The 15,291-nt window shown below is 29.2% G+C and overlaps 1 protein-coding gene across 1 annotated transcript; it reads right to left on the bottom strand.

The window, feature by feature from the left end:
- Positions 1-4,321: 4,321 nt before the first annotated feature.
- LOC128200725 (cytochrome P450 4C1-like) lies at positions 4,322-13,238 on the bottom strand. Its single transcript, XM_052895047.1, has 9 exons — positions 13,047-13,238; positions 11,133-11,242; positions 9,500-9,590; positions 9,007-9,189; positions 8,086-8,474; positions 7,607-7,675; positions 7,118-7,286; positions 5,575-5,754; positions 4,322-5,087 (listed from the first exon to the last, which is right to left on the bottom strand). The coding sequence occupies exons 1-9, from the start codon at positions 13,198-13,200 to the stop codon at positions 4,924-4,926; spliced, it is 1,509 nt and encodes a 502-aa protein (XP_052751007.1). The 5' UTR covers positions 13,201-13,238; the 3' UTR covers positions 4,322-4,923.
- Positions 13,239-15,291: the final 2,053 nt, after the last annotated feature.

Here is a 15,291-nt window from a genome sequence, read left to right as displayed (position 1 = left end):
TATATATATATATATATATATATATAACCTTGTAATTATTACGTTAATGTTGTAATAATAAAAATAATGTGCTTGTTATCATTCAGTTTCCGATCTCAGTTAAACTGTTTTATTTTAAATGTTGTTTATTTGTTGTTTAAATATCCGGTTTCATTATTCTATTTTTAGCTTAAAAATTTTTTTTTTTGCAACTTAAAATGGCAAACAAGTTAACGGGCCATCAGATGGAATGTAGTAACCGTCGCCAATATATATGAACATAACATAGTATACTATTGCCCTTCATGCAAAATTATTAAAAATTATTTAAATTTATATTTTTATAGTTATGTATTTGAAATTATATACGTAAAGATAAGCGAATGTTTATCTGGATACGCCATCTAGAAGTGATTCTTGATGCTCCTTTTCACTTAAGGCTTGCTAGAAGAGAGCTCTTAAAAAGTTAAACTCACTTTTGTACATTTACTTTCCACTGTCATATTTTTTTAGCTACAATTAGTGTGTATAATAAATTATAAAACTAAATAAAAATCCACGCATACGTAATTATGCATAATACAATTTATATTTTTTCAAATAATTATATACCTAATTTATTATATTTAGATATAATGTTTAATTAAATCAATAAAACAATATTTTGTTTATATCACTTTGTTTATAATTTATAATCAATACTACTTAATGACGTAAAGTGATGAAGTAAAATCACAAAAAAATTGTAATTATATCAATTGAATGACTTATTTCGAGATAAGTACTGGGATAGTCCATGTGATAAAATTGGTGAAGTGCGAGTTGATGTACCAAGGGTTCCGTATATAAATATAATATATATTATATAAAATGACCTTTATTGTATTCATCGTACAAAATAGAGACCTAATAATCAATGTTATTAATACTACATTTATTTGTTTAATTTATATGTATATATATATATATATAAATTTATTTATCATTTATTATACATATATATATATATATATATATATATATATATATATATATATATATATATAGGTAAGTTTTAAACGTCGTGCTACCTTCTTGTAGTTATTATTATTGCATTAAACTTAACATTTAATTATGATCGCGCAAATATAAATTAAATATGTATACTGAAAATAAATTATGTGAAAGGCGAACCTGTATGTGCAAAAATCAGCCAGCTTTCTAGCATATCAGTAATAACTAAAAAAAGAAAAAAACTGCAATGTAACAAACTGCAATTAATAATAAATAAATAAGGTATTATATTTATTTATAAAATATATATTTAAGTAATATTTTAGTATACATTTTAATATTTTATTCAACTGTATGTTTGTCTATGTATTGATTAGTGTTAATACTAATTCGTATTCTAAATATTATTAGTTATAGCACTTTAGCTGCCCGCTAACGACATGCTTTCTAACTGTATTGGGTTGACTGTCAGAGATAAGTCCACCCTTGCTCACAATATTTATAGATGCATTAACAATGTAATTTACTAGTGCAATAAATATATTATTGATGTTTGATACTAAATGCGGACTTAATACAACATTCTCTGCTAGTCACCCTTTAGCAAAACAAAAATGTAATTATGCATTTCAAAATTTTTACCAATATCTAGTTATATATATCCGAGCATTTCTTATGGCAGTCTATGGGGAAGGCCTATGTCCAGCGGTGGACGAATAATGGCTGATGATGGTGATGATAATATATCTACTACATACATGTTGGTTAAAAACTAGACTACATAAATTTGTTTTCGGAGGTTTTTTAATAATTTCTTAAAATTAATGGTGTTCGAAACATTATTTTATCTTCAATATTCACATATATCTTTATAAACTGTAATTATTTCAGATTTTAAGCTTAGAAACCTTTAGAGATAAGGGAAGAATGGTTTTTTTTCTCATTTTTGTTGTAACTTCAAAATTGTGCAGCACAAAAATATATAAAAAATAGAGTTTAATAAAACCCTTTCAAATGATATCCCACTTAAACTAGTAGATTAATTTTAAAATTTTGTGTATCCTTTAACAGTACTAGTATAATATTATATTACAATAATACTATACTAGTAACGTGTGTACCCGTGCTAACAGACGGACAGTCAAACAAATGCGCACCATATGGGTTCCTTTGTACATTTTCAGTACAGAACCCTAAAATGAAGATATCACATTATCTTTGTAAATATAAAGGTTCATCAGGGTCAATATATTACAGACATTTTATCTACATGTTTATTATTTTGTCTACTGGAACAGTAAAAATAAAAGATGATATGAGCGAACGCATATAGACATAACATTATCTGAATGCGTCTGTTCACATCGTATGTTCAGCAGTGGACAGTTAACGACTGATATGATGATGATGATGGTGATGGTGGTGGTGATGATGATAACATAAGTAATAATAACTTGTTAGCAATTCTAAGTTGCATAAAATAATAAGTAATAACACCACCTATAACATATGTGAATACAAAAAACACAGACATTCTATTCCAATTTGTGTGTTATCCCATTTTTTTTATATAATTTTGACACAAATATTGTTAATAAGACGTTACTTTTTATTTATAGTGATGCTCATTATATCATTGAATTTGGTAATAAAAAAAAATTCTAGAGTAACTTGCAACCATCTAATTTATTGGAAAGGTCAACTTTTTATTTATTTACGCAACAAGAAATGCAACTTACTCAAGAAATTTACTTAAAAATATTTTGCAAATTTTTCGAACTATGTTTTACTATATTATTTGATAATTATATTATATGATTACGTCACCAGTTTTGAACTGACTTCGATAATTCTTTTTGCAATAGATAAAATTTACTAAATATTGATCACATATTAATTTTATAATTAATAAAGCTACTAACTTTTAAAATATGATTACAGATTGTTGTTTCGAATATTCTATAATAGAAAAACGTACTTATTCATATCCATTTAAAATAGATAATAACATGCAACTATTTATTTCTTATTATTATAGTTGTAAACAAAAGCAAAATAATAAATTAATAACAATTTAAACAAATTACTTGTTATTACTATTGTTAATTATATTATGAAATGACAAAACAAATATGTGATATTACTCTTCTTCGTGATTGAGTATTCGTTTATTTACTTGAACTTTATTGACCAATAAAATGTGATACAAAAGGCGGACTTAATGCTACATATGCATTCTCTACCAGTCAACCTTTAGGAATTGCATAAGTATGTTGTTGTTTTATTATATATTTAATTTAACTCTTATCTTGTATACAGCCATTAACCGTGACCATTTTTCTTATCAGGTTAAAAACTACGCTGTCACCCAAGATGAAGCAAACAATACATATTGTTATATATTTTTTAACTTCGCATATTGTCAACAACTTCTCAAATTTCCCGCTCATTTCTCCTTTTTTATTACACGACTTATTTAATTTTTTATTGTTCATAATAATCAAGTTTTTGGAAAGAAACAAGCGGTAAAATAAAAAAAATGCTTAAATTTAATTTCACGTAAATAACACTTCCTTCTTATTTTATTACTTTTCAAATCTTCGATTTCCTTTCTTAAATTATATCTTTCATTCCAATAATCGGTCTTTATAAAAATATCCTTATCCCAAGTGTTTATTTATTTATTTATTCTTTATTGCACAATAAAACTTTGTACAAATAGCGAGCTTAATGCCATATGGCATTCTCTACCAGCTAACCATTAGTGTTTTGACATATATTTTTTTTTCTATACTCAATTACTTACGTCAATAATCTTATCTCATTTATTGTTCTTATTATCTCCTTGTTCAGTATTATCTGTATCTAGTTTGTTATTTCTATTTCCTTCTGTTCCTCATTTCAAGTGCTTAATTTTTGTTTCCTTACAAGATTGTGATTCTAAATATTTCTTTTATTTCTGGTTTACGATTGCTTTTGTGCATTTATCGCCTAATATTCCCTAGCGTTCTCTATCATAACCAAAAAGAATGCTATTTGTATATCAGTTCTCTTTGTTTTTTTTTTTTTTTCTATTTTGTATAGCGTTTTATTTTTACTTGTGTTCATTTTGATTGAAGCTTCTTTAATAATTACATCAATTAATTTTTCCGGTTATCTTACTCCCCATGTTTTTCATGGCTGCTACTATACATAGCTAAATGTAATAATATATATATATATATATATATATATATATATATATATATATATATATATATATATATATATATATATATATATATATATATATATATATATATATATAATAACTAAATTAATTAATTCCGTACTAAAATTAATATCTATATTTGTACATTCTAAAAGTTTATGCAATATTAATTTTGCTCATGTAAATACATTTGGATTAAAATTATTGTACATATGTTACTTTAAACTTTTACGAATTTTGTCTTAACAAACACAAATTCCAAAAAAATGTTATTAATGTATACCTACCTATATTCGAACTGTTATATATTTTCAACAAGAATTCAACCCCCGTTCATAACACGGTAAACACAACTACATCAGGCTTTAGAACTAGTTATATCCGTCTCGTGGTGTAATTAAGAACGCACAGGGCACAGCCAATTGAGAAATTTCGGGTCATCTTTCAGAAATGTATAGTAGTGGATAATAGTCGTAGTAATAAGCAACTGTTTTGATTTTTATATTATTATTTTATTATTTATTTTTATTTTATATTATATATGTAATAATACATAGATATGAATTTATAAAATGTAAAATTACTATTTACATAATACGTATGATTATCAAAAATATGGATATAAAAATAAACTAATAACTGCGAGTGGAATTCTTTAACGTTACAAGTCAAATATTGACATTTTACAAAAATTTTAAAAATATAGTGAACTAGGGAGATTCTGTAATAATTTTTAGATTTTATATTTTTCTTTTGACAACCTTCATATAAATTGGATCAATGGATCGCAAAATCATATCACCAACAAACCTTATTTCTTCTGGTTTGGTTATTGCTTCAAGTTTAAAACGTCGAATAATTGCTGATGTTGCTGATTTCATTTCCATGATTGCAAACTTTTTACCTGGGAATAAAATATATAAATTATTGACATAAGCAGCATATGACACTTGCCGCCATCAGGAAATACATATATTAGATAGATAGATAGATATATACTCTTTATTGTTTCCTCCAAAAGATTACATAAACTTATTATAAATATAAATAATTACAAGAAATAATCACAATGAGAAAACAATGGGCGACCTTATCGCTAAGAGCGATCTCTTCCAGGCAACCTTTGGATGGAGAGGAGTAATTAGCTTTTTAGCTTTTTTTTATTAGCTTTTTTATCATTCTGAGTTTCATAAAAAAAAACTGTAATTATTATATCAACCTACCCTCAATTGATCATAATATTGATATTAATAATCACATTAGTACTTCATCAAATATGGTCGATCCTGGTATAATCTGGTATAGTCTGGTGATATCTCTAATTCAAAAACAATTCTACCCATACCACCACATTTTTAATATATTTATATTTACCTTTAACTTTAACTTACCTATACAATTTCTAGGTCCAGCACTGAAAGGTATGTAAGCGTATGGATGTCGATCAACACTGTTTTCAGGTAAAAATCTATCAGGATCAAAAGTCAGAGCATTTTTATATAAGTCTTCGCGGCGATGTAGGTCAAATATAAAAATTAGGCACTCGGTTCCAGCTGGGATATTGTAATTACCTAAAAAATACATATTTAACTAGAATTTATCTACGACGTCGTTCACGTGCCTGGGATATGTCTACTAATCAAGATAAAAAGGAGCCTATATCCTTCTCCGCCCCATATATTACGTATGTATTAAATTACACAGTGAATGTTTAAGCCATTAAAGCGTAATAAAGTAACCTATAAGGCAAAAAAACTTTACTTTCCCATTTATAGTATTAGTAAGAATTTCAACTTCATACATAAGACGAGATGAGAAACTAGAGATAGAATAAGGGGATGAGTATAGATAGATAGATGATAGATAGATAGACAGATAGATAGATAGATAAACACTTTCTTTGAGCCATTAATGACACACGTAAATTAACAAACGACTTTATACAATCAGATTATTTACACTTTTTTAAATATAAATCAAAAGATAAAATATGTTTTCACAAAGTGTATCGCAGTGACCCAAAGTATAAAAAGCAAATCAACGCAATATCATGTTTGTGACATTCATAATTACTCAATTCATGATTAATTTACTCAGCAGGTAGTCTAATAAAGATACAATCATTCTATATCATCATCATCATCATATCAGCCTTTATCTGTCCACTGCTGAGCATAAGACTACCCTTGAGGGGTTTTGCCAGTTGTTGCCTAGCTTGTCAGGTGGATTGGCAACCGCATATAGGTTTAGAAGATGTTTTAAGAGGGACGTTGCTACCCATCCCTCGCCCTCTCTTAATGGCGACTAACGACACTCACGGGAAAGGAAGAAGTGGCCTATTCTATGGCGGGACCACACGGCCGTTCTATCCATAACATTCTTTTAAATTTTGACTATAAATAACGAACAAGATTTATGTACAATCCACTTTGAGACGAAGGATTAATGTCGTAAAAGGCGACTAAAGGAACTTAATAGTCGAAAGATAGGCAACAGCGTCCCTCTTAAAACATCACAAAGACTTAGATATTGTAATATGTTATATATTGTAGTATGTTTAGTTCAAGTGAGTTATACAAAACTCAACTGACAATATTTTTACATGCGGTATGGTTTACCTAGGTCATTAACAGTCTTTGTTACTTTTAATTAAAAATTTACTATTGTAATTTCTTACAATAAAGCATTACTTGTTAAAGTTAAACATATTTTTTTTTATTCTTTATTGACCAAGTTTTACAATAAAAAATATATAAGTTTTTGACAGCATTATATATATTATATATTCAATTCTCTTAACTGACAGTCGAGATTTTTAAAACTGAATTTTAAATTATATGACACAAAGTATAGAATATTTAAATTAAAACAAATATGTATCTATTTATATACTAACATATTGTAAATTATCAAAAATATATAGGTAATACTTACTCAACTTTACCGGTTCCTTTAACTTCCTTGCCACTAAGTGAACTGGTGGATAAAGCCTTAAAGTCTCTTTTATACAAAGTTCCAAGTATTTCATTTGAGCTAAATCATCAGTAGTAGCTGGTCTCGTGGAATCACCAAAGATGCTCTTCATTTCCTGATAAACTTTTTCCTAAAAATATACATATATTAACGATATTCTATCATAATGAAACGGGAATTGAGGTAAATGAATTTTTTTTATATATAAACCTATATATATATATATATTCCACCTGATGGAAAGTAGCTACCTATAGACAAGGACAATACCATGACCGTGAATACTATAATATACTGTGAAGCCCATAATACTCTTCAAGCATTGCTGATCCAGAAGACTTGAATGTTATGACTCCGTACCCTGTAATTTCACAAATCCCTCTCTTCTAGCCAAAACAGTACATTAACAAAGCAGACGATTTTCATAGAAAGTCTCTCTCTGGCAGTTACCTGTATGTCTTGATGATTTGCAAGCATCAGAAGTAGAAATGTAATCCCAGATGCTGTTGTGTCGTGGCCCTAAAATATATATAAAAAAATATTTTTTATTAGAGCAGAATGAAATTCTATCAATAGCTTTTTTTATGATATTGGTTAACTCATCCGTCATTCTCTTGAATAGATCCTGCTTATGGAGACTAGTAAGCTCATATTTGCATTATTATACCCCTGTAAATAATATATTTAATTATACATTCCCCTGTTAATAGTATTCTATCACATTTTAAAAACTGTTGATTCATTTTGAACTTAACTATATCATAATCAAAAATTGTGTAATATTTTACTATCGAAATTGAGACATTGACAGATATACATAAAACACACACACACACACTATACACAAAACTAGTTTTGTAGTAAAAATCCTCTAAAATAATAAATTTAATACCACTGTTATTGTCTAAGTAAATTCAAATTTAGATTACCTCAAACATGAATGTATCAACTTCTTCTTGTATTCCGCTTCTATCAATTTGCCCCTCATTCTCAGCAGCAAGTAATAGATCTAAAAAAGCAGCTTTCTTTCTTTTCTTATAAACACCATCTCCGTACGGTTCTGTAGGATTAATAACTGACCCATTTTGATCTATGTATTCCTTTCTCTTATTAATAACTTCTTCTGTGAATTTTTGCACAATTTGTATAGTCTTCTGCTGTTTAGTCTTCAATGAAGACAAACTAAAAATAAACTCGAAGAATAAGTACACTTTTATGAAGCGCTCTGCAAACGTTTTACCAAGTTCAAGTACTGCATTTTTATAAGTCTTTCCTGCAGCTGAGGTTTCCTCTGACAACTTCGTTCCCATTGCTGTTTCTGCATAAAATAAAGTATGATTTAATCTGAGCATAAATTATTTGAAATAATATACTTTTATCCCTTAATATAAATAGTAAATAAGTTATACTTCTTGTAATTTTATTATTATGCTAGCTATGTTCAGTGGTTTTGCACATATTAATTAGTATATAAAGTATCCTATGTGCTAAGTTAGGATATAACTAATACCAGTGTACAATTTCATTCAAATCCATTCAGTACTTCTTGTGTGAAAAAGTAACAAATGTCCAAAACATCTATCCATCCTTCCTTTCATTGATCCATCCTTATAATATATTATTTATAATATATTAAAATCTCACCTCTCAAACTAAAACAACTATGCATATGCTTGCTATGCTATGGGACACAAGCATAAAATTTTTATACAGTCTCTGGTAAACCCAGTAAATTTAAGTAAGAATTAAGTCTCGAATTAGATGAATTGTATCCACAGAAATGAATATATCGTTTGTATAATTTCAGAATACAATATACTTACTAAAATTAAATAATAGATATGTCTTACCACAAATTGTGTTGAGCGTGTAATCAGTGATAACGGGCTTGATATTAATAGTTTCCTCTATATTCTTCTCTAAGGTTTCCGTCAATTGTTTACTGTTCTCCTCCATAGTTATATGGAATTGACGAAGAATATCAAAATGAAAGGCAGGTGTCAGGATCTTTCTTCTTTGTTGCCATTTTGCACCTAAAATTAAGCAACAATCAATTGAGTGAAAATACTTTCTGTTAAATTAAATAATTATCTCAATATATCCAGTATCCCAATGCTGGGCAAAGGCCTTCCCAATTTGTTTCGATGTTACACGATTACTGACTAAGCCGTACCAACCCAAACAAGCGATCCAGATCATCTCTCCTGTCTGTCCATGCCATACGAGGTCTACCGCGAATTAAAGAAAATATGAAAAAAACATTGTTACTAACGAAACAGACAAAAAAATCCTAATCTAGATTATTGCCATAAAGGATTATGAATTATATGGATATGAACATACCACTGCTGAGAAGTAATCCATCTGCCAACCACGGCTTGATAATTTCATATATACGAGATTTCTCGGAAAATTTCATACCAGACAATATAATCTGTAAAAATAATATTTTAATTTATTTTGCATTTAGAAGTGACAGGCAAGCTGATGGTCGCCCAGTTAGAATTTGGAATCATATACATACAAGAACAGCGTCATGAGTATCATAAAGCATTGCGTATGCCAATTAATAACGACTGATGGAATCATTAAATTTAGCAATAGGACAAAATAAACAAACAAACACACTTTCAGATTTATAATATTAAGAATGATTTCACTATCAATATTTCGACCTTGTGACAAGAGTCACGTTTATATCAGATCTGTTATTTACCTCAGTTAGGTCAGTTACGTTAAGACTACAACTCTTGCCAAGGTCAAGGTTAAAAATATCGGTGCGCTCAAATCTTTATCAATATTAATAAAGAGAAAGTAAATTTGTTTGCCATCAGTTGATTTATAACCGGCTCATCTGATCGTCTCAATATTTATCATATACGTAATATTTGGAATGGAAAAGCACATTTAACTTCTTTTAATTCCAATTAAGGGAACAAACTTGTGGGTAAAAACTTGTTAACAAATAAATGAAATAATTAAACGTTTGATAAATCAATGCATCAAATACTTTATTTCCGATACAGATATTTTTTTTAATACAGGTTTTTAATACAGATGATAACACAATACAGCAATACAAAAGTTGTTATATGCCACTTTTACGCATTCTTATTCTTTTTTTTAATATATCAGCATGTCCACTGAACCCCCCAAAAAAGGGGTTTAGCCAGCAGTTGTCATGCTTGAAACACATCTTGTCTTATATCTCTGTATGTGTGTGTGTTTGTCAGAAACACAAGTGTAAAAACTGCGTCCAGATTAGTACAGTAGTTTTTGCGTGACATTGGAATACAGATGAACAGACAGACAAGATTTCTATAAATTATTTTTTTCGGTCTGTATTAGGATTATTAAGACCCTTCATATTCATTGTTCTTTAATATCCTTCGCATATATATATAGTATACTTACAATTTTATTATATAAGTAAGATAAATACACAAAAATACACGTTACCAGTTAGACACGTTCTGCTCAACCATATTTATAAAAAAGTATGAGACAGAAACAGTGGAACAAAGTACTCGCTTTTGGCCACAACAATATTATTGCTTTTCTCTTTTAAGGGCAAAGCAATTTGCTATGGCACACGCATGAAAGGAAAAATTCTGTTACTTTTTTATGTATTTTCCTTTTTTTTGTATATATGTTCTTTAATCTTTTTGTTTTTTTTGTGTATGTCTATCTATGTCTATATTATTTGTGTGCAGTAAGTAATATAAATAAATTACATATCTATCTATCTAAAAGTATTTTAAATAACGTTATGTAATCGATATCATCATCATCATCATCAGCATCATATCAGCTTTAGAGATGTTTTAAGAGAGACGCTGCTACCCATCCCTCGCTCTCGCTTGCTCGCCTCTTACGACACCCACAGGAAAGGAAGGGGTGGCCTATTCTATGCTGATATCACATGGCCATATAATGTAATTGATATAATAAAGCATAAATAACTTTATTAACTTACCTCGGCATCTTCCGGATTATAAATAATTATAGATTTGTAAGGGTACGAGTAAAATCTGAATATCCCTTTGAACTGTTTAGCCACTGCAGCCCTTAAATCAAAAAGTTTATCTGAAATTTCATAAATTATTAGTATTTATTTATATGTATATATTAATCTAATTATATGTTTATAATATATAAATATATCAAGTATCAGATTATGTTTACTTAACTCACGAATGCACCACCTACTTATTTATTTGTTTTCCCAATGGTTTACTGGTAGAGAATACCATACAGTGTTACACATATATTCGTATTGTACATTAAATTTTAAATGGATAAATAAAATCCAAAATAGCTAATAAAGGTCAATAGAACAATCTTAGTTCAGTAAAATAACACTTGACCGCGAACAGGGGATCCTAGCCTAACTTTCCAAGGTCAAATTCCAATTTGACCTTGGAAAGTTAGGCTAGATCCTAAACCTATAAATTTTCAACTTCTTTTTTGCAGCGATTCAAAATTATTATCACTTGCATCGTTCTTCGGAAAGCACGTAAAGCCACATCAAAAGCCATGTATAACTGGAAGACTAAACCCTTACATATGAAGAAATAGTGGTAAAGTGCACTTCAGAAGGTATATACTAAACTTTCCTCATTATCGAAATATAAGGTCTCTATTATTATTATTTTTATACCACTGAGGTGGCAAACAAGCATACGGCCCACCTGATGGTAAGTGGTTACCGTAGCCTATGAACACCTGCAATACCAGAGGTATTACGCGTGCGTTGCTGAACCTGAAGAAACCTCATTATCCCCCTTTTGAAGAACCCCATGCTGTAGGCTCTTAGGAAAACCTCGGCAGGGAGCTCATTCCACAACCTGAGTGTTCGTGGGAGGAAACATCTCTGAAACCGCGCGACTATTGAAGCTGTAGGACATGAGGATAAACTCCCTGTCGATGGCGAGCCGTACGATGGTAGAAAGTGGCTGTGAGCATCATATTATTACAAGCATCTACAAGCCACGAGGGCTATTTTCCATAAGATGCTTGTTTTTCATTATTGTAGTATAAAATCGAAGGAAATAACAAACTACTCACAAGTAGAAATAGCTTAGAAATTACTCGGAACAGTGGCACCTTATTTTTTAGTTATAGCAAATTACAAGAGAACACTATTAGCCACAGTTAACTCTTTCTACCAAGAAAGTGATATTTTTAACTGCCCATTGTTTTATTTATTTTGTATTATAAAAGGAATCACGAACACTTTTACATTTATAGTATTAATAACATTGTTTTTTTAAGCAACTTAGAATGGCAAACAAATTGACGGCCCACCTGATGGAAAGTGGTAACCGTCGCCTATAGACATGAGCAGTACCATGGACATAACAGAGTATACTGTTTCGCCCATGATACTCCCCATGCTTTGCTATTCTTGAGGACTAATGTGTTATTCCTCTGTACCCTGTAAATTCACTGCCATATCCCACCCTTCAAACCGAAACAGTCATGCAAACACATCTGCTTCACGGTAGAAACACGAATGGGACAGAGGTGCTCAAGCAAACGACTTTTGTACAAAGTCTCCTTCTGGTCATTTACTCTCCATAATATTTATAAATTACACAACATATTACAGGATGCAATATAACGCTCATAATTCTTGCATTTAAGAGATATTTCGGAGAACTAGATAATATGTCTGCGTATCTAATAACTTCACTGCCATTTCACTCCTCGAACCGAAACACGTTCATGCAAGCACGGCTGTTTGACGAATGAAACACAAAATTGGGAAAAAAGAAATTTTTTGTATAAAATCTGCTTTTAGACTTCTATATTAGAAAGTGGTAACACCAAATCGAAGACAAAACTCCGGTTACAATAAAAACCAACCTATTTATCAATACTAAAATACCTGGCGATATAAATATTTCCAAAGCATTCCCAATCAAGAATCTGTCCTTCAGTCCGGGTATCTTCAGAAACTCTCTGGCCTCCTCATGGTAGTTGATGTATAGGTGCAAAAGCACCAATGTTACCACAATAATTATTAATATTACGTATATCATATTCAAAGATATTGCAAAACTGAGCAAAAGTTACTGATTAGTACTGTTAAATACACAGCGTTATCATGAATTTATAGAGTAGTTAATACAATAATATATAAAAGTAAAAATAATAATTGATTCAATTGTTTTTAGGGTTCCTTAACCAAAAAGTGAACATATATACACATAATTGTTTTATATAGTAAAATTTTATGTATTTATTTAAGTATGTATTTATTGTACGTATATATTTATTTATTTAATATATTTTATGTATGTTCATATTATATGAGTTCATCAAGTATTGCTTTATTTTTCCTTTACTCAAAAAAGCACTTCCTACGTATTTTGTCGGTTTGCCCAATGGTTGACTCCGTAGAGAGAGTTGGTAGAGAACTCCGTCCAGTGTTAAGCCCGCCAAATGTTCATAGAATTTTACTGTGCATTAAAGTTTAAATAAATTATAAAATAAATAACACTTGTGTTTTTATAATTTTGCTATTAATTTATTGATTATAATATTTAACAATAAGTTAAATATTATAATCAGTCGAGGTTTTCCTAGAGACTGTAGATAGATATTTTTTTCCTCCAAAAGATTACAATAGTAAACTTATTATACATATAAACAATTACAAGAAATGATATGAGGATCGTCAGAAAGGGCGTATTAAATTTTCTTTAGGATTAAAAATTCGCACGTAACATACATACCTGGTATTGCAAGCGTCCATAAGCTATAGCGACTGTTAACCATCAGAAAGACTTTCATTTTGTTTGCCATTTACATGATATAAAAAAAATACTTGTACCTGGCTCATGGTCAAAAACTGTTTTAAAAATGTAATTCTTTTTTTATATATAAAAAACGATTAATAAATGGCACGACATGGGTAATTATGATGAGTTTAAAGAGGTGGCTTGTTCAAATTACAATGCTCTAAAAAAAACAGAGGCTCAGAGAATTTCACCTCATAGCATTACACATTATTTGATAAGCCAATGGTAGTATGGGCTTATAAAATTTTTATACACAATACTTAGAGTATAGAATATTGAGCAAGGCTAAATGCCTTGTTCTATATTTATTCATTTATTCATGATTATGTTTCCATTTCAAAAGCAGGATACCGGATAGAACCATAGTTGAGAAAATTAGTAATACATGAATTCACATTACAGTGTACTGATATTCATGATGCTTTTTATGTCTATAAGCGATGTTTACCACACATCATCAGACTCTTTATCATTTAATGTTGCTGAAAACAAATGAAAAAACAAAGGTAAAATAAAATTTTAAAAAATTATGAGTTTAGTTTTATTAGTACGGAACCTTTATTAGAAAAAAGTAGTCTCATACAGTAGTGTTTTTATCTATGTACATATATGTACGTATTACTTTTTTAGACTTAATAATTTAAGATTACGTTGTACAAAAAAAAAACTGACAAAACTGTGGCAAAATGGGATGTTTTGACTTCAAAATTAATTTACTAAAATGATTTCGTTATCATGTTAAAATTTATATGGGACAGACAATATCAAAAATTTTCCTTTGCGGCAATTTAAGAGAGTTTTTTTTTTTACTAGCTAATTGACAAATGTGTTTATACTATATCAGAATGCCTACTAAATTATTGATAAAGCTAAAAGAAGTTTTGACATCTGAAATGTATATGTAATAATTTAGGAAATGGATTGTTTTATATATGTATATATGCCACAATAATATAAATGAATTATATTTTTTTTTATTTTTTAAAATTGGCTGGAAGAGATATCTTTCAGAGATAAGCTCACCCTTGCTAACAAGTTGTTGAACTAATCGTTGTATCGTTTCAAATGCAATAAAGAATTTTTTTTTTTCACCTTATAAAAGTAGAATATGGTAGAACTTTCATGTTTATTATATCTTTATATATTTTTTTTTACAACACAGAGGGCAAACTTGCATGCGGCTCACCTGGTGGTAAGTGACTACCGTCGCCGATGATCACCCACAACACTAACGGCATTGCAGATGTGCTGCCGGCCTTTTATCTTTATATCCACTCATATTAAAAAAAAAAGAAAAAAATATAAAAATCTTTTGATTTTTGATTCTTG

Source organism: Galleria mellonella, unplaced genomic scaffold, assembly GCF_026898425.1.
Source record: "Galleria mellonella isolate WM207_F2 unplaced genomic scaffold, CSIRO_AGI_GalMel_v1 utg264, whole genome shotgun sequence".
Taxonomy (NCBI): Eukaryota; Metazoa; Arthropoda; class Insecta; order Lepidoptera; family Pyralidae; genus Galleria; species Galleria mellonella.
The sequence above is the reverse complement of the archived record's forward strand: the minus strand, read 5'-3'. Positions and strand labels throughout refer to the sequence as shown.